General features: G+C 40.0%; 1 protein-coding gene across 1 annotated transcript; it reads left to right on the top strand.

The window, feature by feature from the left end:
- The first annotated feature begins 526 nt into the window (after positions 1 to 526).
- LOC104595851 (lysine histidine transporter-like 8) lies at positions 527 to 21,202 on the top strand. Its single transcript, XM_010256782.3, has 5 exons — positions 527 to 1,544; positions 17,540 to 17,673; positions 19,287 to 19,714; positions 19,869 to 20,000; positions 20,587 to 21,202. Exons 1-5 carry the CDS (start codon positions 1,162 to 1,164, stop codon positions 21,070 to 21,072), a joined length of 1,563 nt encoding a protein of 520 aa, XP_010255084.1. The 5' UTR covers positions 527 to 1,161; the 3' UTR covers positions 21,073 to 21,202.
- Positions 21,203 to 22,742: the final 1,540 nt, after the last annotated feature.

Below are 22,742 nucleotides of genomic sequence, written 5' to 3'. Positions count from 1 at the left end.
CAGCGAGAATGTGATGCTTTCGACTCTGTACACACAGTCTTGTTAAAGCAAAGGGGAGAAAGTATCAGGTAGTCTTTTTGGTATTTTATATAAATACAAAGAACAAAAATTAAATAATGAAATGAGAGCAGTAGACGGAATGAAAGCGCACGAGAAGTTCCGCGCAAATAAGTACAGCAGTTACGGAGTCATGTCAACAGAAGACAGGGTAGAGGCGAGAGGGGTGTGTGTCGTGTCTCGTGTGTATGTGTATGTATATGTGAGTGTGGTACTACTCCTACTCCTACTCCAATGTAACTATAACTATTGGAAGCCTAAGCCAGTATTGCTTCATTTTCCCCAAAGCTTTAGTAAATTATATAAACACCTCACAACAAAGTTTGATGGATGTGTATAGGGGTGTTTTTCTAGGTAAAGTCATCATATCCTCTCATATACTTGACTAATTTGATCATCCAAGTCTTCACCCGCAGGATAATAACTGAAACCTCTAACGTATCCTCCTACTCTGAAGTTGGACACATTCAAAGAAGCGGATTTAATTTCTTGCCCTCGGCCCCATCCTTAGCAGCAACAATTATTATTATTTATTGGAATCTTGGCGTGTATGTATATTTCAACATCTTTCTTTCTGTTACAGTGCTAGCTACTGCTAGAAGAAGAGAAGGGTCTTATGGGAAAACAATGCTGCAGGGTGAGTGGTTCCAAGTGTGAACGACGACTCCATTTCATATTTACTGTTTTTGAACTTACACAGTCGACGCCCTTGTCCCTACCGACCACAGTGATCCATCACTCTCGTCCTCTTTTTTCTTTTTTTATTTGAGTTTCTATTCATGTCTTTGTTCTATTTCTTTTTATCCCCATATTCTTCGCTTTCCACAATCCTTTATTCATCTCTCTCGCTCGCTTGCTCGCTCTGCCCACTTACATTATACATACACAGAAACACACAAACATCACTGGTTTCTAACTGACCCATCTGGACAGAGACAGACAGAAACAAACGGGACTCCATCACTAATTTATTTCCACGTACTCTTCTCCTTCTTCTTCTTCTTCCACAAAAACCATCACATAATCCCGGGACTGTGTAAGAGCGACATACTCTTTTGACGTGAGTGATTAAGCAGTGAAGAAAAAGTAGCAGAAACAACATCAATGGAGGACAGAGCAGATATGGAGCTGGTGTCGATACCAGCAACTCCTCGGGTATCGACGCCGGAGATACTCACCCCATCGGGGCAGAGATCCCCCAGGCCGGCCTCCAAGGAGGGAAAGTTGTCGACGGCGTGGACCCCAACGTCGTTGATATCGCCGAGGTTCTTGAGCCCGCTTGGGACGCCGATGAAGAGGGTGCTCGTAAACATGAAAGGGTACCTGGAAGAGGTGGGCCACCTCACCAAGCTCAACCCACAGGACGCATGGCTCCCCATCACAGAGTCTCGCAACGGAAATGCTCATTACGCCGCTTTTCACAACCTTAACGCCGGTGTTGGGTTTCAGGCTCTTGTTTTACCTGTCGCCTTTGCTTTCCTCGGCTGGTACCTTACCTCCTTCCTACCTTCTTCTTCCTCTGCTTATTTATTTTCTTTCTTTACTTTTGTGTTTTTCGTTTTTTTCATCCAACAGTAGGTCAGTAGCTTTGCTTTGCTCATAGTTGTAGCATTTGATATTCAGACACAGGGATGGGGTAGTGGTACTGAACAACTTGACAGCCGAATAGACTGCTCCTATTATGAAATAGTCCCTTAGGCTTGGAGATTTATGCACTGATTCAAAACTGTAGGTCCGGTTTTCTTTCTGAGTTTCTGCCTCTGTTCTAGTATTCTTTGGTTGTTTTCTACTGCACCAACAAATTTGGTCTGGTTTTACATTTCTTGGCTATTTTGATTTTGAAACTGAGAAGTGAGAAAGACGGGATGTGTTTATTGTGTTCAAATGTCTGGTCTGATATCGCATGTTTGCATTGGTATCCTCTGTCTCTCTGTCTCACCATACTCTGTGAATGGTCTGGGTCTCGGGTCTTGCACTGGCACGGAGGAGAAAAGTGCAAGTGCATGCGATTTCTTTCCTTTTTTTTTTTTGCTTTTCTCTAGGGTTGAGTGTCGAGTCTTCCTGTGGTCCTCGTCGTCCATTCCTCGATATGAGATTTTTGTGCTTTTTGTCGATCGCTTCTTCCATGAATTCCTGCTTATGATGCTTGGAAAGGTATGGTATTGATACAAAAAAAAAAAAAGAGGTATGGTACCGGATGATCTGTGCTAACAAATCACATGCATGGTGGATCCCACACAGGGATCATGTTGGAACTTGTAGGGAGGAATTTTTAATCTGGACGCGAATTATTTCCGTTAGATTGGCATGGCATGATCATGGATGCCGCCTGATAACAATCTAGCGGCTAGGAAACGCTTCCTAGTAGCATAAGCTGATGTTTGGTGTTTTCTCTTCATTTTATTGGGATTGTTATTTTGTTCTTAAAAAGAAAAAGAAAGGAAATGGGCATGTCACACGTCATGTCACTATCTTGATTTTTCACCATTCTCATTTCCAATAACTTCAATAATTACGTGTGCATGTCTAATTCCTTGAGTGAGGGGGAGGGGAGCTACCCGGCGGAACGTCTCGTCCTTGTTTTCCAGCTTTGCCATTGCCCATACCTAGCATTGTTAATTTGTTACCGTATGGTGTGGCCTGCTTCTGCCTCTCCATGAAAATCTTGTTATAAACCAGTTTTTTCAACCCGTCGTTGATTCAGACCGTTGAACCGTCAGCTATGTAGATTCCGGGTCCGGTTTGGCTGAGACATGTTGGTGGATTAAAAAAAAAAAAAAAGTAAAAAAACATCCGATCCAAATAGTACAATCATCGATCCATTTAATACAGTAGCAGTAATTTCTGTTGTTTCATGGGACTATACTACGGGGTAACACATCCCCCTTCCTTAAACCCTCCAACCGGTTGTCACGGGGCTAGATGGTGAGGCCCCGTGCGGCACTCATTGTGGGTCAAGTAAGCCTATGAGATAAGCAACAACAAAAGAAAAGGCAACAAAATAACACACGAATTAGTCAAAAGATGATTTGTATTGCATTAAACGGTGGTAAGCACAAGCACACAAGTTTGTGTCGAGGGGACCTCATGCTTAACCTTTACATGGTATTGGCACCCCTCAAAGAGTAGCTTAAGCTTTTGGTGATCTGGAAGAAGGTTACATCAAAATATCGAATTATCATACTTGTATTTACAATTATGCTATTGGCATCCCCCCAATACAAAATACATAAGTAGCCCCATCCAAGACACACTTGATGGCACTCTGATGGTGAGACGTGGGCACGGCGAAGACACTTGAAGGCACGGTGAAGCGGTCACTTGTGACAGTCTCCCCCACTCAATTCGGTCTTTGTCCTCGAAGACCAACTCTTACTTGATGCTTTGATCTAGCTGTTGGTGAGGGAGGATTCTTCAGCTACTCCGCGAACACTATCTCTCCCAGGGCCCAAGCATGGTCTTGATGGGTAGTCTTGAAAGTGTTCATTGTGCTGGGGCCAGACAGAGGAGGGTCTGGCTTGGTTGAAGGGAAAGTTGGGGCCAGGTTCAGGACTTAAATTCCCAAAATGACTTGTCCCCCGATGGTGGCTCCTCGCAAGGTTCCTAGGAGGGATGGAGTGATGGCTATCATGGGAAGGGTACCTATGTGGGTAGGATGGCACTCGCTCTCCCCTATAGTGGGCGTGTTTGAAATGGTTGTGGCTAGAGATGGCCTTTGGTCTCCCGGGCACCTTCGGCGTTGGATGACGGTTGCGCTGATGCTAGTGTTGATGCCGAGGCTGGTGCGGATGCTGACATTGTTGTTGAGGCTGGTGCTGGAACAACTTGGGCGGAGACTGCTTCTTCATGATGGCTTCCTTACCCATTCTGGTGCTGATGTGACGTGTCAAAGAGGGGACCTTCTCTACTGCTGACATGGTGCTGGCTCTATGGACGTCTGCTTCTTGGGCACAGTTGAATGGCTGAAAGTTGCTTCCCATGTACCTGAAGTTCTGTTGTCACCGAGATCATGCAAGGGGAGCGCTCGTCTAAGATGAGTAATCTGTTGATGTGAGGCATGAGGGCTGCTTCCGCCTGTGTCAAGAACTCTACTCTGAGAACAACTTAGAAATCATCCAAGGGAACCACAGATAGGTTGATGTTGCCCCTTCATGGTCCCACTTGGAGCTCTACTCCACGAGCCATACCTTCGATTGCTTTGGCCCCCGAGTTGACAGCCTTGACCCAACCCATTTGTTTGGTTAAGCCAAGGCACTCAGCTTCTGCCCGGGAGATTAAATTGTGTGTTGCCCTGGTGTCTACCAAGGCTTGAGTTGGCCTCCCGCCAAAGGTGATGTCTATGTGTTTTAGCCCCTTGTGGGATTTGTTGGACTATTTAGTCGTGGCCTCTTTCTTGACCATGGCATTTATGAGTTTGAGGTTACCAACTCTAGGCACCTGTGTGAGTCTCTCCTCATCACGCTTCATCATCACTAAGCTTGGCGATGAGGGCATTGATCTTCTTCCACAAGGGGCATTGATTGGTCAAATGCATCTCATTGTAGATGAAACATGGGGAAGGAGGTGTGGCAGGTCTCCTGTACTGATTGTTGGAAAATGGGGTTACTGTAACTTTGGAGGAGAAGCTCTGAGGCGCATCTGAAGACACTGTCTTTAGAACATTATTTGCCCCCACTCAGTTTCACTGAGTTTGTTGTTGGGTTACAAGCAAATCTGTTCCCAGGATACAACAGAGCCTTGGCGAGAATCTGCAACCAGCAAAGTTGAAGAATCTCCAGAGAAACCTTCTGTGAGACTGTAGCAGACCGGACTGAGAGAGAGAGAAAGTGGATTTTGAAAATGTGTGTTTTTGAAGTCTGATTCATGCTCCTTAAATAGTTTATGAAGAGGTATGAAGAAAAGGTAGGTGTTGGTTCAGAGAAGGCACCTTGAACAGTCACAATTTCAAACATTGTGACTATTTAAAAAGTAGTAAACAGTTAAGGACTGTTAACTTTGAATTGTGCCTCTTGATCACACCCGATCGAATCATGACCATTGATCTCATCAACGGTGATCAGCGGTCAGCATTGCACCAAAACCAAAGCCGTCATTCGCGAGCCATGCGGGTGCGCATGAAGTGTGAGCAAAGTGCGCCTCTAAAGCGCCTCATTGCGCCGCACACGCGTGTGCGCGCATTGCGCAGTATCAAATCCTCATACTCTCCTCTACTATATCTAAGGAGTGTAAATTAGCTCCTATTAAAATATTAAAAACAAAGCTTATAATTTTCCAATGTGGGACAAGTTCAAAACTGGGTTTTGTAAGAGAAAAACTAATTTTTCAATCAAGTGTGCAGGTGCAATTTCTAATGTAATTGACCAATCAAACCCATTGGATTTAATCTCTTATGAGATTAAAATCCAACAATCCCCCACATTGATTGATCAATTACATAGTTCTCTCTCAATCCAAATTACTATGACACGGTTATGCATACAAAAGGTGTTTATCAACTTAAACCTTTTGTTAGTATAGATATATCTCAGAGCCTTGTCAAAGTTATTGGTGGTAAGATCTTAAACCAATTACTCTTAAGATAGACTGGAGACACCTATACACACAAAAATGTCCAGTCTCTGCAAGAGTTTCAAGTTTGTACTGTTATGGCCATGTGCTTCTTTCCTGATTTCATGAACAATCTCGAGAGCAAACCCAAACTCTCATGAGAAGCGACACTACTTCTATGTTTACATAAGTGAAGTTCCACTATGTGTTCCGTTATTTGACACATTTCATAACTTCATTAAGAGTTTAACTCAACCTCTCATCATAACGGACAACACTGTTTATGTTGTGATGGGAAATTTCTCAATGTTAGTGCTAACAGTCACATTGTTGTAAGTTGTTGTTACCCATTAAACCCAATACTGATGGTTTTTCAGTTCAGGTTTGGTTACCATGCAGAAGACTAAGTAAAGGTTTTAATCCCATATCTTTGGTTGTCATTCTTACCAATTCTCTGGCCAATCCCTTGGTAAGAGGATCAACCAAGTTTTTACTTGACCTCACATAGGTTATAGTGATGACTCCATCTTGAATAAGTTGCCTAATAAATTCATGTCTCAAACTTATATGTCTGGACTTACCATTGTAGGTACCACTGTAAGCTCTTGACAGAGTTGCCTCACTATCACAGTAAATGGAAATTGAAGGCATAGGACTATGCCAAAGTTTTATATCCAATAATAAATTCTTAATCCATTCAGCCTCTTTTCCAACAGCCGCTAAGGCTATGAATTCGGATTCCATGGTCGAGTGAGATATACAAGTTTGTCTCTTGGATGCCCAAGAGATCGCACCCCCACCAAGAACGAAAATCCATCCAAAAGTGGACTTGTTATCTTCATTACCGGCAATCCAACTTGCACCAGTGTACCCTTCTAGTACAGCTGGATAATCACAGTAAAACAAGCCAAGTTCTAAGGTTCTCTTGAGATACCCAAGAACTCTCCCAATTGCCTTCCAGTTCTTTGCATCGGGATTACTTGTAAATCGACTGAGTTTACTTACTGCAAATGCAATATCAAGTCTGGTACAAAGCATAGCATACATCAAGCTTCCTATTGCACTAGCATACTCAAGTTGTGTAATTGCTCTACCAGTACTTTCTACTAGCTTTATACTATAATCATATGGCGTGCTATATTCTTTAAACTCTAAATGCTTAAATTTCTCATGTACTTTCTCAATATAATGTGATTGGCTTAATGCATGGCCCCTACTATGCTTTTTAACTTTTATTCCCAAGATGATATTTATTTCTCCTAAATCTTTCATCTTGAAGACAGAGGATAAGTAGTTTTTAGTTTCATTTATGACAACCATGTTTGTACTCATAATAAGCATATCATCAACATAAAGACATATAATTAATCCATAATTTTCAGTGAATTTTGAGTAGATGCATCTATCAGCACTATTATGTTTAAAACCAAAAGCTAGAATGCAAAAATCAAATTTTTCATACCACTGTTTAGGTGCTTGTTTTAATCCATATAGTGATTTAACCAGTTTACAGACTTTCTTCTCATTTCTAGGAAGAACAAATCCTTCTGGTTGTTCCATATAAACCTCTTCATTTAAATCACCATTTAAGAAAGCAGTTTTAACATCCATTTGGTGAACAAATAAGTGATAAATGGATGCTAATGCTATGGGTGTTCTAATAGAAGTTGTTCTAGCCACTGGTGCATAGGTGTCAAAGTAATCAATCCTTTCTTTTTGACTAAATCCTTTGGCTACGAATCTAGCCTTAAAAGTTTGTACAGTTCCATCAGTGTTGTATTTTCTTCTAAACACCCATTTACATTTTATTGGTTTTGATCATAGAGGCCGGTCTACTAGTACCCATGTGTTATTTGACATTATTGAATCCATTTCATCATTTATAGCTTCCTTCCAAAAGGCAGCATCTCTAGAGGTCATGGCCTCATTGTAGGTTTTTGGATCATTTTCAATGTTTAGGACAATAGGTATCTTATTTAAAATATTCTCTCTATCAGCCTCAACCAAAAATACAATTGACTGCGTAGAGATAAAATTTGAACCTAAGTGTTTCTCTGTTCTTTGTCTTTGACTTCTTCTAGGTCCTATTGTAGGTGTTACAGTTGTATCATTTCTTCTTTCAGTCTCGTTATTATCAACAGGTATTGAGATCTGAGTTTCTCTTTCAGGTTCTCTGTCATTTTCTGTGGATTCATTTTCTGTAGATTCAGAACACAGTTTATTTTCAAATAATTCAACATCTCTAGTTTCAATTATTATGTTGGACTCTAAGTCTATAAGCCTATAGGCCTTGCTATGTTCTGCATATCCAACAAACATACTTCTCTTAGCTCTGAGTCCTAACTTGGTTCTTTTAGGATCTGGAACTCTATAATATGCTAAACACCCCTACACTTTTAGATATGCTAAATTAGGCTTTCTTCCTATCCATAATTCATATGGGCATTTGTTATTAACTCTAGAAACAATTCTGTTATGTAAATGACAGGCTGTTAGGAGTGTTTCCCCCCACAGGTTTAATGGTGCATTAGCTTTTAACAACATGTAGTTTATCATTTCTATAAGTTTTCTATTTTTTCTTTCGGCCAGGCCATTCTGTTGAGGGGTATAGGGAGAAAAACACTGATGTATTATTCCAAATTCTTCACAGAAAGAATTAAACTCATTTTTAAAGTATTTAGCACCCCTATCACTTCTAAGGATTTTAATTTTCTTTTCTAGTTGATTTTCAACTTTAGTCTTATATAGTTTAAACATGTCAAAGGCTCCATCCTTAGATTCTCATAAGGTAGACATAGGTGTACCTAGAAAAGTCATCTATAAATGTTATGAAGTATCTCTTACCTCCTCTAGTTAATACACCATTGAGTTCACAGATGTCAGAATGAATTAGTTCTAGAAGTTGAGAATTTCTCTCAACACTAGGGAAATGTTTCTTAGCCATTTTAGACTTTACATATATCTCACATTTTTCAGTTGATTCATTACTATAAGCAATTATACCAAGTTTGCTCATGTTCTTTATGGATTTAAAATTCAAGTGTGCTAATCTATCATGCCATAAAGAGAAATAATCAACAATATAAGTAGAAAATTTTCCTTCATTAATACTTAATTTGAACATACCATTACAACCATATCCCTTTCCAACAAACATCCCATTCTTGGATAGGATTAGTTTGTCAGATTCAAGGACAACTTTGAATCCCCTCTTACAAACAAGATTTACTGAGACCAAGTTCTTTATAATGTTAGGAACATGGAGAACATTCAGGAGAGTCAGTGTCTTTTCGGAGGTGAAGTTCAACTCTACGCTGCCTCTTCCAACTTTGGCACATGTTTGGTTTCTCATCTTTACCTCCTGGCCATCAGTCACTTCTTCATATGTCTTGAACAAGGACTTGTCCTTGCAAACATGAACTGTGGCGCCTGAATCAAACCATCATCCAGAAGATGATTCTGCCATGTTGACTTCAGTAATCATGGCCACTAGATTGTCTTCTACCATGTTTGCAGACTTGCTTCCGCCTTTCCAATGTCGGCCCCTTCTTTCCACAAACATAGCAGGATCCTTTCTTATTGTTGCTCTTCTTGAAGTTCCCATCCTTCTTTTTTACTTGTAATGCAGGGTTAGTCTTCTTTGATCCGTTTTCCACAAAATTGACCTTAGAGTTTAGCATACCGACCAGGGTCTTATCCCTACTGTCTCTAATCCAAGACTCTTCTTCAATACAAAGGTATTGCTGAATTTGCTACAAGGTAAGTTCTTCAGCCTTGTGCATAAGCTTCTTCCTTAATCCTTCGAAGAGGGTGGAAGTTTGGCAATGATTGCTCCCACTTGGAAAGATTCAAGAAGGATGATGTAAAGGGATCGAATTTTGTTGACTATCACCTGTAGTTCATGAACTTACTCCAGTATGGGTTTATGGTCGTTCATGGTGAAGTCAAAGTATTCTGCAATAAGATACTTATTTGTACCTGCTTCTTGCACCTTGTATTTGAATTTTAGGGCCTTCCAGATTTCTTTTGGAGATGTAAGTTCCTTGTAGAAGTTGTAGAGCCGGTTTGATAAGGCATTCAGTATGTGTCCTCGGCACAGAAGTGAGTCCTCTTCTTGTTTTGCTTTTTCCTTCTTTAGTTTTTTTGAGTCTTTGTTAGTGGGTTCAGGAAGTGATTGCAGATTTGGGTCCAGCAGATAGTATAGTTTTAGTGTGGTCATAAAGAAGATCATCTTGTCTTGCCATCGGCTGAAGTTTGCTCCATCGAACTGGTCTAGTCGAACAAGATCTTGGTTCATCATCTTGATCGAAGTCATGTTTGCTTCTACCTCCATTGCAGAATAACATTCTAAAATTGTTGGAAAATGGGGTCACTGTAACTTTGGAGGAGAAGCTCTGAGGCGCGTCTGAAGACACTGTCTTTAGAACATTATTTTCCCCCACTCAGTTTCACTGAGTTTGCTGTTGGGTTACAAGCAAATCCGTTCCTCGGATACAACAGAGCCTTGGGCAAGAATCTGCAACCAGCAAAGTTGAAGAATCTCCGGAGAAACCTTCTGTGAGACTGTAGCAAACCGGACTAAGAGAGAGAGAGAAAGTGGATTTCGAAAATGTGTGTTTTTGAAGTCTGATTCATGCTCCTTAAATAGTTTATGAAGAGGTATGAAGAAAAGGTTGGTGCTGGTTCAGAGAATTGTGCCTCTTGATCACACTCGATCGAATCGTGACTGTTTAAAAAGTAGTTAACAGTTAATGACTGTTAACTTTGAATTGTGCCTCTTGATCACACTCGATCGAATCGTGACCGTTGATCTCATCAACGGTGATCAACGGTCAGCATCACACCAAAACCAAAGCCGTCCTTCACAATCCACACAGGTGCGCGCGAAGTGCGAGCAAAGTGTGCCTCACTGTGCCGCACACACACACGCACACGTGTGTGCGCGCATTGTGTTATGGGCCCGGGCGTAGGATCTCGTCACGGGTCGGTCCACGAGGAGAACCTTTTGCTTCCCCTTGCGCCTTCCCTTGCGTGCAGACCCTATTGTGGAAAACCGAATGGGTGATTTGTCCAAGAGACCACCCAAACTCTCCTCACTCTTCTCTTGACTGGAAACTGAATACTTTATTCCCAAATCACAGCTCCTTAAATAGGAGATTACAAGAGGAGACTCCTTACTCCATTCGACTAAGCTAGGACAATCCAACTTTAAATCAAACTCCTACTTCTAACAGAACTCAGTTCCTATCTCTAATAGATAAGTAAGAACATAACTAGATAAGTAAGAATAGAACTCCTACTTCTAACAGACTTCTAATAGAACTTAGTTCCTATCTCTAATAGATAAGTAAGAACAAAACTAGATAAGTAAGAACAGAACTGGAATAAGTAAACTATTGGCGAGCTGGCAAGATAAACTATTGGCGAGCTGGCAAGAAGAGCTGACGTGGCAAGATAAGCTGCTATGTGGCCCCCCCCTCACTGCTGCTGCCGGTGGCGGTAATTCTTCCCATGAATGCATCCACAACATTACTCCCCTCTTGAACTACGAGCTTGTCCTCAAGCTCGAATTCAAGATGGGTGTCGAGAAACACCGTCAAAGGAATCCCGGATAGGTGGAATGACTTTGCCCTCCTGGATCGGGTTCCAATGAAGGGGGTTCATCCTCATCTTCCTCTTGTTTCACCAGGAGGCAAGTCTCTTGCACTTGTGCCCTGCTCAGTAGAGTTCATCGCAATTAAAACATTGCCCCCTCGCCCTGCGTTCTGCCATCTCAGCCCTGGACAAGTGGTTAATAGGGGGTGTAACGATGCTGCTCCCCACATTGGATGCTGATCTGGAATTGGTGCTCGTCTGTGGCTTCCGTTCTTGGATGGCTGCTGAATATGGAGCCATTCCGAGTGGTTCCGGGGATGCCCATGCTGATGGAGGCCGCCCCATACTGAAGGTTTCGTGGCTGAGTTGTAGTTTGCGTTCGAAGGCGCGTGCTAGGTTCATGGCTGTGACCAGGTTGGGAGGGTGTTGCATCTTCACGTCCACTCTTAGGGGTTCTGCTAGCCCCACGGTGAACATATTGACTTGCTGATCTGCGCAAACCGAGGTTGCTCTAGCGAGAAGGGTTTGGAACTGGCGTTGGTATTCTGCCACAGTTCCAGTTTGCTTGAGGTTGATTAACTCGCTCAGCGGGTTGCTTGTCAACGGTGGTCCAAACCTAAGGAGACAATATGATTTAAACTGTCCCCAACTGAGCCCGGGTTCTTCTTGCTCCAGTCGGTAGAACCAGAGCTGCGCCTCTTCTGATAGGTGGAAGGCGGCCAGACTGACCTTATCTTTGTCATCAGTGCGCTGATTACGGAAGAACTGTTCGCAGCGATACAGCCATCCTAACGGGTCTCTGGTGCCGTTGTAAGATGGGAATTCCAGCCGGCTATACTTGGGAATAACTACGGCTGTCGGGGCAGCGGTCTGCTGTTCGCTAGACGTCTTTGCCCAGTCCGGACGACGACTGTTTGTGGTGGTGGTTCCCTCAGAACTTCTGTCCTTGTTGGAGAGGAATGCTTCCAGTAGGCGTCGCAGCTCCCGGACATCATCCTTGACTTCACGAATCTCCATGCTGGTTTCTGCGAGCTTATGTTCCAGTTCGTGGACCTTGGAAGACAGCGGCTCCTGTTCCCCCATGACGGTAGGCTCTGATACCAGAATGTTATGGGCCTGGGCGTAAGATCTCGTCATGGGTCGGTCCACGGGGAGAACCTCTTGCTTCCCCTTGCACCTTCCCTTGCGTGCAGACCCTATTGTGGAAAACCGAATGGATGATTTGTCCAAGAGACCACCCGAACTCTCCTCACTCTTCTCTTGACTGGAAACTGAATACTTTATTCCCAAATCATAGCTCCTTAAATAGGAGATTACAAGAGGAGACTCCTTACTCCATTCGACTAAGCTAGGACAATCCAACTTTAAATCAAACTCCTACTTCTAACAGAACTCAGTTCCTATCTCTAATAGATAAGTAAGAACATAACTCCTACTTCTAACAGACTTCTAATAGAACTCAGTTCCTATCTCTAATAGATAAGTAAGAACAAAACTAGATAAGTAAGAACAGAACTGGAATAAGTAAACTATTGGCGAGCTGGCAAGAAGAGCTGACGTGGCAAGATAAGCTGCTGTGTGGGCCCCCCCTCACTGCTGCTGCCGGTGGGGGTAATTCTTCCCACGAATGCATCCACAACATGTTGCGCGGTATCAAACCCCCATACTCTCCTCTACTATTTCTAAGGAGTGTAAATCAACTCCTATTAAAATACTAAAAACAAAGCTTATAATTTTCCAATGTGGGACAAGTTCAAAGCTGGGTTTTGTAAGAGAAAAACTAATTTTTCAATCAAGTGTGCAGGTGCAATTTCTCATGTAATTGACCAATCAAACCCATTGGATTTAATCTCTTATGAGATTAAAATCCAACAGTAACCTTGGGAGTTAGAAGATCCTTGTGGCTTCTTCCCTTGCTGTTGATTAACTGGCTTGCTGGTGGATGGTTGTTTCTCTCAAGGGAACGTGGACTGCGTGTCTCCCCCACTCAAGCTTCCGGTACGTGGGCTAGGAGGCTGGTGGTCTACTTCATCCGGCTTCTTTAGGTTTACAAGTTGCTCGGTCACTGCCATTGCTGTTGCTAGGTCCTTCACCCCTCTTCGTTGTAGCTCAAGCTCGGCCCATGGCTTGAGACCGTCCATGAAGTTGAACAAGAGGTCCTTATCAGACATGTCAGTGATCTCAAGTGTCAAGGCTGAGAATTCTTGAACATAATCATGCAATGAGTCATCTTGCTTCAAGTTCTTCATCTTCCTTCACCCAAGGTACTCAACGTTCTCAGGGTAGAATTGTCGCTTGATCTCTCTTCTGAAATCGACTCAGGTGTCGAGGGTACGTGTGCCCCGTTCCATGTCTTGACAACACCTACGCCACCATAACATTGCAATATCATTTGAACACAAGACGACTATGTGTACCTGAATTTGATCATCATGTATGCCAGTCACAGAGAAATATTGCTCAAGTTTTCACAAGAAGTTGTCTAGCTCCCGGGCATCCCGTACACCTGAGTAGGGCGTCGGTTGTCGTATCTTTATGTGTGTGGTTGGAGCAGATGAGGTACTAGTTGAATTGGCCATGGCCCTTTTTATGAGGGATATCTCACCCCTCATCTCATCCAATTGTGCTTGAAAGTTGTCCATCATGCCTTGGAGGTTGCTTTGGGAGGAGCTGGCTTGGGAACGTTGCAAGGTATCATGGATCTCTTTGAGGGCTCCATTGACATGGGTTTCCAACTCTACCACGGCGTGCTCAACAGTCTCCATGTTTAGTTGGAGTTCATTAACCCGATCTTGGGTCTCACCCACGGTTGCCTCACAACGCAAGACATGCATGTCCATGCTTGATAATTGATCAACGGACTTGTCCTGCTTGCCTGCTTTGGTTGTGTGGCCCTTTGGGGCTTGGCTTTTGGAAGGTTTGCCGGTTGGTGCCTTGTCAGTGTCATGGGCTTGAGACAGCCCATGTAGTATGTCATTGGCGGCGTCGCGGTTGCCTTTCATTGTTTGTGCTGGATGTGAGTCGATTGATAGGGTCCAATGTGTAGTGGAGCTCCTGCTCTGATACCAACTGTCACAGGGCTAGATGGTGAGGCCCTGTGCGGCACTTGTTGTGGGTCAAGTAAACCTATGAGATAAGCAACAACACAAAACAAGGAAACAAGATGGCACACGAATTAGTCAAAAGATGATTTGTATTGCATTAAACAGTGGCAAGCACAAGCACACAAGTTTGTATCGAGGAGACCTCGTGCTTAACCTTTACACGGTATTGGCACCACTCAACTACCTACCTCCCCTCAAAGAGTAGCTTAAGCTTTTGGTGCTCTGGAAGAAGGTTACATCAAAATATTGAACTATCATACTTGTATTTACAATTATGCCATTGGCATCCCCCCAATACAAAATACATAAGTAGCCCCACCCAAGACACACTTGATGGCACTCTAATGGCGAGACGTGGGCATGGCGAAGGCACTTGAAGGCGTGGTGAAGCAGTCACTTGTGACACGGTGGCAGGGGATTTGATCCCAAGTCTTCCAGGTCTCTACTCTAATGAGTCAAAGATCCTACCAATTGAGCCAACATTAGTTGGTTCCATTTAATCTACTAGTAAGTGTGCACTTGTTTTGTATGTGGTAATTTTAGGTGATGATAATGATAGTAATAATATATCCAAAATTTTCTATAAAATTTATGTATTTTTTGCTTTTTTGCTTTTTATCATTAATCAAACAAATATTGCAAAATCCAAATTTGATTACATAAACATCTCATCAAAATATGTGATAATCGGATCGAGTTGTGAAGTTTCAAGTATCATCAATAGGCCTACCTACTTGGCTAGACTCTTCTCTTTGTAATGTTTTATCTTTTTGGTGTATCTTTTTTCTTTTATTCATTTCTCAAAAAAATGTAAGATTTAAATAGAAAAATTGAATGAGGTGAAAAATAGTAGTTCAATTTACAATTTAAACCTTACAATTAAATAGGGAGTAAATTAAAAAATGAGTATTTTAGTCAAAAGAAAGTTCCACAATGTTATTCATATTTTTAATAGTAGTGTAAAAATAGAATTATAAATGTGTCCAGTTTTTTCTATATATATTTTTGTGTGTAAAAATAATTCTAATACTTTTTGTTTAATATCATAAATATATGATATTATACATGTGCTTGAATGTTTTTTTTTTTTTGCAAAATTTATGTATTTTTTCATTTTTATATTTTATTATTTATTTATGACATTAAAGGTTAACACATTTAACCCAAAAGTTAAACTATTTATTATTGATTTTTATATTCTATTTTTTGTTAGTTCTAAATTATGTATTTCATTTTCATTATCAATAAGAATAATTCTTGTTTATTACACTTATTTTTTTTAATTTGATTAATAAAATATCATAAATGTGTCTAAATTTTTTCTACGGTTTTGTAATTTTCTATATTATTTCTATTTTAAAAATTTTATTACCTAACTATGACTTCACAGGTTAATCAATTTGATCCGAATGGTTGAATTGTTTAACCACCACTTGGATAAAGAATGGTTTTGTTTTTGAGTCAATTTTAAAATATAGTTAAAAATATTGATATAGATCTAGTTAGTAGCATTTATTAGTGAAAAACAACTTAAATATAAGATTTAATAAGAGAAAATGATATTTAATATCATAAGTATAAGACTTAATGAGAGGGGATTAAATTGAAGTGGAAAGTAATAATTGAAGCTACATTTCCAACCCTAGCAATTAGAGATGGACTAAATATACAAATATGGGCATTTTAGTAGCCATTAAAGCTATAATAAAATGGCTTTTATACCCTTTCTCAAAGAAAGAAATAGAAGGTACTTTTAGTCCAAAAAAAGTTTCGCACTACATCCACACTTTTGTTATAGTATAGATATAGATTAATTGGGTCACAAGTTGTATGCTAAATGTACATCAAACTTCCAAAGTTCATAACTTTTCGCTATGGTTGTCCAATTAGCTGGTATTAATCAAAATTCATGGTGCTTTGATTGGTCTAAGCTCTTACAATACCATATCTTTCTGGTATCATAAATTTTTTCACACCCAGAGGCAATTAAGACATTGTTTATCTCATTCATGTAGCAAGGGCTCTATAAGTCTGGAAACAAAATTATAGACGGTAGGCTGCTTGCTTATCTTATTAGCGACAAAACCTTGGCACTTGAGGGTTGTTGGGGAGCTTCTTCCACATGATACGCCGACCCACTTAGTCCCATGCTTGTATTTCTAGCCAAAAGAATATTGAGAAAATTACTCTTTTACCCCAAATATATGGTAATGTGTCATGTCCACAAACGCTCCCAACAGCCAAAGTTTTCCCCTTTTTAGCAATCCCAGGCTGCAATCATTAGTGTGAAAATCTGATGTAAGTAATTACATAATACCCTAGTTGAAAAGTGGGATTTTCTCCTCACAGCATATTGCAGCTGTGTATTAGGAACATCTCTTCATGAATGACAACAAATTAATCCAATCCTCTTATCCTTCCAAGGTCCAGCTATTCAGTCCAACTAAGAAAAATGCCACCAAAACCCTTAGATGGTTATTAGATATTTGGTTACAGAAGAAAAATCAACTTTTACATACAACTTTCCATTTGATAAGATCGTCCCTTTTAGAATCTCCTGGCCCCCAAAGAAGTATCTTATAGTGCCCCCCCAATCTTTTTGCTTCTGCTACTATACTACTACTGGGATTCTAAAGATAGATCTTATAGATTGGTCTCTTTTCTTAATTTTTTTTATTGAAAGAAATCCACAGACAATGATAATGGATACATGATACATTCTTGTTATCTTGGAGGTTAAACAATTAAGCTATTACAGAAGTTTCATTGATTGCAGGCATAGGGATAGGGTATTGATTGAATGAGAGCATCTTTGGCAATCTGCACAGTGGTTGCTATGACTTGAACCACATTTTCACATTTGTCACTGTCAGCTTGAGATTTACTATTTTACAAGCAATGGCCGTAGGTGTGATTGAATGAAAGATTTTATTATACAATGTTTCCTCAACATAAGAACAAGAATAAAACACATAAAGCATTATCATCCTTAATCATTCCCTGCTCCTCACTCTAATTGGTTGTTTAGTGCTATTGTCTGCCAATTAGACAGTTGTCATTGATCTTCTTCATCATTGGTCTTTAGTCTCCCAGGTTTTGCTTGCCTTTTTTTGGGTTCCTTATTGTTAGGGTTTAGAAAATGGTTCTGAAGTTGATGTTTTTAATTTGAGATACATGGCATCATAACACATTCAACTTTTTAAGCATGTTATTGCAAGTTTTTTGTTGCATTACAGGAGTTGGGGGATAATATCCCTGACCATAGCCTACTTCTGGCAACTTTACACTCTGTGGATTCTAGTCCAGCTGCACGAGGCAGTTCCTGGGAAGAGATACAACAGATATGTAGAGCTTGCACAAGCAGCATTTGGTAAGAGCTAACAAGCAATTTTTTATTAGGAAGCTGAAGTACCTGTGTGATAGACTTAATGCAACAGTCAACATATAGAAAAATATGTTATACATGCAATGGATGGGACCTAACAGTCAATTGGTTTTGTTAATATGGAGGATAGAGTCGGGCAGAATTTCTTTTCCTCTTACATATGTTTACTCATTAGAAAAAAAGAGAGTTTCCCTTGTAGTTTCTGAATGGAATCTTGAAAAGTCAGTGGAATTTTAGTCAAAATTCTGGTTCCTACCTATGCTGAAATCTAGCACAATGAAATATTAAATCTTGGATTGAATCATCAAATAGTTGGAATATGGGCAACTGGCATGATATTCCTGGAATTTCCATTATTAGTGTCTGAGTGATCTCAACCAGCTGAATTTACTTATTTAATTAAACAAAGTTTAAAAAAAGTGTACCTCTAAGGTTCTTTTTTAAAGTTAATTTGTTAGATGGTTAAACAAAAAGGAACCTGATGTTGTTATAATAGGTGTCATGTACTCTTGTTAACTATTATCATTTTTTTCCGCTTCAGACTGTTCACAATTTTGAATTTTACACTTTTACCACAAATAATGGTCAGAGCAACCTTTTATTTTTGGTAATTCATTATTACAGGGCCATTTATACTCATGTCATTCTAATTAGAATTACAACTAATTTACATAGTGAAGAATTTTGATCTTTCCCTTAGATGTAGCATGATGTTTAATACTTGAACCACAGAGACTTGCTTCACTATTGTCTTCATTTTTTTTACTGTATCATAGATTGAGTTTCTACATCTCTCATCCTTCACTGTTTCCTGTTGTATGTGATATTGCATAATTTTTGTTTCTTTAAAAATACTTCTCCCTTAAGAAATGTGCTTTGAAAAGACCCTATCTTGCTGACCTGTGAAAGGCCTCAAGAGCATAAGAAATCTGGCCTGGTATGCCATTCCTTTGGCAATTACTTGGACTTTGTGGAAGGACTGCAATGCTAGGATCTTTGACAACAAAGTTACCCAAGAGGAGTTTCATAGGAGGATTCTGCTTTAGACTTTTACCTGGACCTTGGTGCTGAAACCTTTCTGGGATGTGCCCCACTCTTCCACCCTTTCTAGGGTATTCTTTTTGTTTAGGCATTTATCCTGTTTTTGGTTTAGCTGGAAATTTCTGTATACAATCTTGTGCTGGCTAATCTCTATTGTACTTGTACTCAGTTCTGTTTCTGATTAATAAAATACCTTTTTCCTTACTAAAGAAAATGAAACATCATTACAAGGCTGAAAACCTTCTGTATTTTTTCTGTTTTTTATTGTTTTTTCAACAGTTTATTATCAAATATGAGATTGTGTATTTGATGTGCCATCTCATTATGAATTTTATTGCAAAAGCATTAAAATGTTTAATGTTTAGAAAGTGGTAGTGTTATCATTGTAATGATGATATATTCAATATTAAATATCATTCACATTACAGTTAATAGATTGTAATCCATATCTCTAAAGCACTCCTATTACTGGTAATGACAGCAGTATCAAAACCTAGATGAATTAGTGTAATTTATTTTGCTTCTTACTATGCCACATTTCTCTCTGTCTTCTGCAGGGGAAAGGTTAGGTGTGTGGCTTGCTCTTTTTCCAACAGTTTACCTATCGGCAGGGACTGCAACAGCTTTGATTCTCACAGGAGGGGAGACCATGAAGCTATTCTTCCAGATAGTCTGTGGACCCCTCTGTTCATCAAATCCTTTAACAACCGTAGAGTGGTACCTGGTATTCACTTCTTTATGCATTGTTTTGTCTCAGCTTCCAAATCTCAACTCAATTGCTGGGCTTTCTCTCATAGGGGCTGTAACAGCCATCACTTACTCCACCATGGTGTGGGTCCTCTCTGTTAGTCAACCAAGGCCATCCTCAATCTCATATCAGCCCCTTGCATCTCCTTCATTTTCTGCCTCAGTCTTTTCAATCATGAATGCACTTGGAATCATAGCTTTTGCTTTCAGGGGTCACAATCTTGCATTGGAGATTCAGGTATTTGTTAGATGAACTGAACTGTTACCTACATTCTTGTGTCATATTAATTTTTCTTTCTAAATGCATTTTTTAGAAAAAAAAAGCTTCATAGAATTAACACAACTATCCATTCAGTTATCTTGACTTCAAGGAGTTTAATTGGATGTTTCAGGCGACAATGCCATCAACATTTAAACACCCAGCTCATGTGCCAATGTGGAGGGGAGCTAAGGTTGCCTATTTTTTCATTGCGATGTGCTTGTTTCCCGTTGCAATTGGAGGTTTTTGGGCATATGGGAACCTTGTAAGTACAATACTAACAATCTTTATTCTTACATTAACTTTGCTAACATAAACCACAAACTCTATCGCCTTTCCAACTCAAAACTTTGTTAGAATGCATGCAGACAGCCATGTCTGCTTATAGTGTAGCCAGCCTATGTGACTGTTCAGACAAACACGGTGGGGAGCCACAGCTTCATTGTGAGGGTGTTAAACAGGACAACCCAAATATATTGGGTATACTGTCATATAGCTTAGGAGAGACGCAAACATCGAGACCATTAATTATTAAGAAATAAAACAAGATATCTAAATAGACAGATATATATTAAATACTTTTTTTGCTAAAAAGATAATGTATTAGATAATTCATTTGTGAGTACAAATAAAGAGTGAAAGCTGTGCTTGTATACTGTTGGTAAGTTTTTTTTGGCAATTTAATATGACTTAAAAAAATCCCTTAGGATTTAGGAAGGCAGATATCCATGTCTTTTCATGTGCAAGTATTTACATGATGCACATACAAGTATTTTGATGCTGCTTATGGTTATGTCTGTGTGTCTGTGGTTGGTACTGAATTTCAATCCTCTGTCTGATTATTGTTATAGATGCCATCAGGAGGGATTCTGGGTGCCTTGTATGCATTTCATAATCATGACATTCCACGAGGACTTCTTGCAACAACTTTCCTCTTAGTTGTGTTCAATTGCCTGAGTAGCTTCCAGATATACTCCATGCCTGTTTTTGACAGTTTCGAAGCAGGGTACACAGGCCGTACCAACCGTCCTTGCTCAATTTGGGTGCGATCAGGTTTCCGAGTTTTCTATGGATTCATCTCTTTTTTCATTGGAGTGGCACTCCCTTTCCTTTCCAGCCTTGCTGGTCTGTTGGGAGGACTTACTCTCCCTGTCACCTTTGCTTACCCTTGCTTCATGTGGGTTCTCATAAAGAAACCCCAAAAGTTCAGCTTTAATTGGTACTTCAATTGGACACTTGGGTGGCTAGGAATTGCTTTCAGCTTAGCTTTAAGTATTGGGGGTGTTTGGAGTATCGTGAACAATGGGCTTAAGTTCAAGTTCTTTAAACCGAATTGAGGCATTGTAAACTTGTGATAGTGGTACCTAAGAAGTGAGCCTCAGTGTATGTAATTACAATCTTTTGTTTTTTCTATTACTGGTTTGATGAATGTGAAATTCAAATGAATCCAGTTCAGGGCTCATTAAATGCTTTTGTAATGTACTCTGCTAATGGTCTTTCTGGTAGTTTACAGCAGGCATGAAATTTGCTTTTGGATTTAGGCTGCATTTGGTTGCATGTAAAATGAAGGAAAATGATATTTAACAAGAACACCAATCATATTCTTAATTTCCCCGGTGCTTTAGGCAACTTCTGATTTGAAAATGACTTGGAGAAAACTAGCAGGAGTGCCATTTTCCTAAAGCTAGTACTCACTTTCTGAAATCTGATCATTTTCCATGGCTATCATTAGAAATCATTTGTTTTCCTTAATTTCCCCAAGCATCAAATGGAGTCTTAAAAGAAATTTAACAATATTTGGTGATGAATATGGATGAATTGGGGTCTCAGATTATCAAGTAAAATTTACCTTGCTAGCCTTTAAGGAATTATTTTAAGATTTCTGAGAAAGTGAGATATACTTTCTGGTTAAAGCAAGCCTCGTAATGACCACAAACTTGCTAAGGTGGGTGAGTGACCCCACTTGTGTGAACCTACAGTATGAACTTTGAAGGAAAAATGCAGTCTGAATGGTTTGTTTTACCTAGTTCTATTTAATTTGCATGTGAAAATACACGTCTATCTCGTCTCCATCCATGTTCAAGTTTTTCTTCTCCCTATTCTTTCAATTTGTAAAATAACTACTGAATCAAGGGGTGTAAACAAGTCCAACTGGAAAATAGGTGCAAGCTCCAGGCTTAAAGCTTTCAAAGAGAGAAACTCCACCTTGAATTCTGATTTCTGACCTATTTATTCAACAAACGTTTACTTAACCCAATGGAATTGTAGTGAACCTTAGCGGCTGAGCCAGGAGTGTATGTAAATGAGAGCTGAATCTTTCTTTTTATGCCATTCTGTCGACTAGTGCAAGCTTTGTAGACATTGTTAAAAGTGCGTAACGTGCATGTTGCAGGATGACCAGAAACATATATAGTCCTGTAAACATGCGTGCGTAAGCTTCTTGGGCTTGTTTTTCTTTTTATTCAATTAAAATCATGGCCCAAACACTGAGGACTGAGAACCAACAACACAATTCATCTTCTCTCTCTCTATCACTGTTTCCAAGCATAATTTATTGGGACCACATATTCCCATTAAGCAGAGATTCCCTTTACAAAAGGAAAAATCTTTCTGCAGTGGCTAGTTGTCAGCCCCGTCTATTATATTTTGGGTAGAACTAGTGAGTAGTGAAGCCGGTCTATGGATCAAAAACTGCTAGGAGAGAGCTTCAAAGTCTCACACAGACATAGAGGGGCAGGCCAGCCACGGGAATAATTCAAGGACAACAGTTCAGAGACAAGACCAGCTTTTGCTTTACCAAAGGCACAAGAAAGAGATCGAGATTTGAGGTTAAAGAAAAAAAAAAAAACATAGAGTTTGAAAAGCTGTAAGGTCATCCTAATGGAAAAAGTCTCTTTTTCATGCCTACATAAAATGCATCTCTGCATGACACAGCATCACATCAGCAGAGGATAATTAAGGGTGTGTTTGTTTTGATTGTGAATGAGGGAAAGTTCTTAAGGAATTT

The sequence above is a fragment of the Nelumbo nucifera genome, chromosome 5, assembly GCF_055504915.1.
Source record: "Nelumbo nucifera cultivar China Antique chromosome 5, China Antique-T2T, whole genome shotgun sequence".
In the NCBI taxonomy this organism is placed as follows: Eukaryota; Viridiplantae; Streptophyta; class Magnoliopsida; order Proteales; family Nelumbonaceae; genus Nelumbo; species Nelumbo nucifera.
The sequence above is the reverse complement of the archived record's forward strand: the minus strand, read 5'-3'. Positions and strand labels throughout refer to the sequence as shown.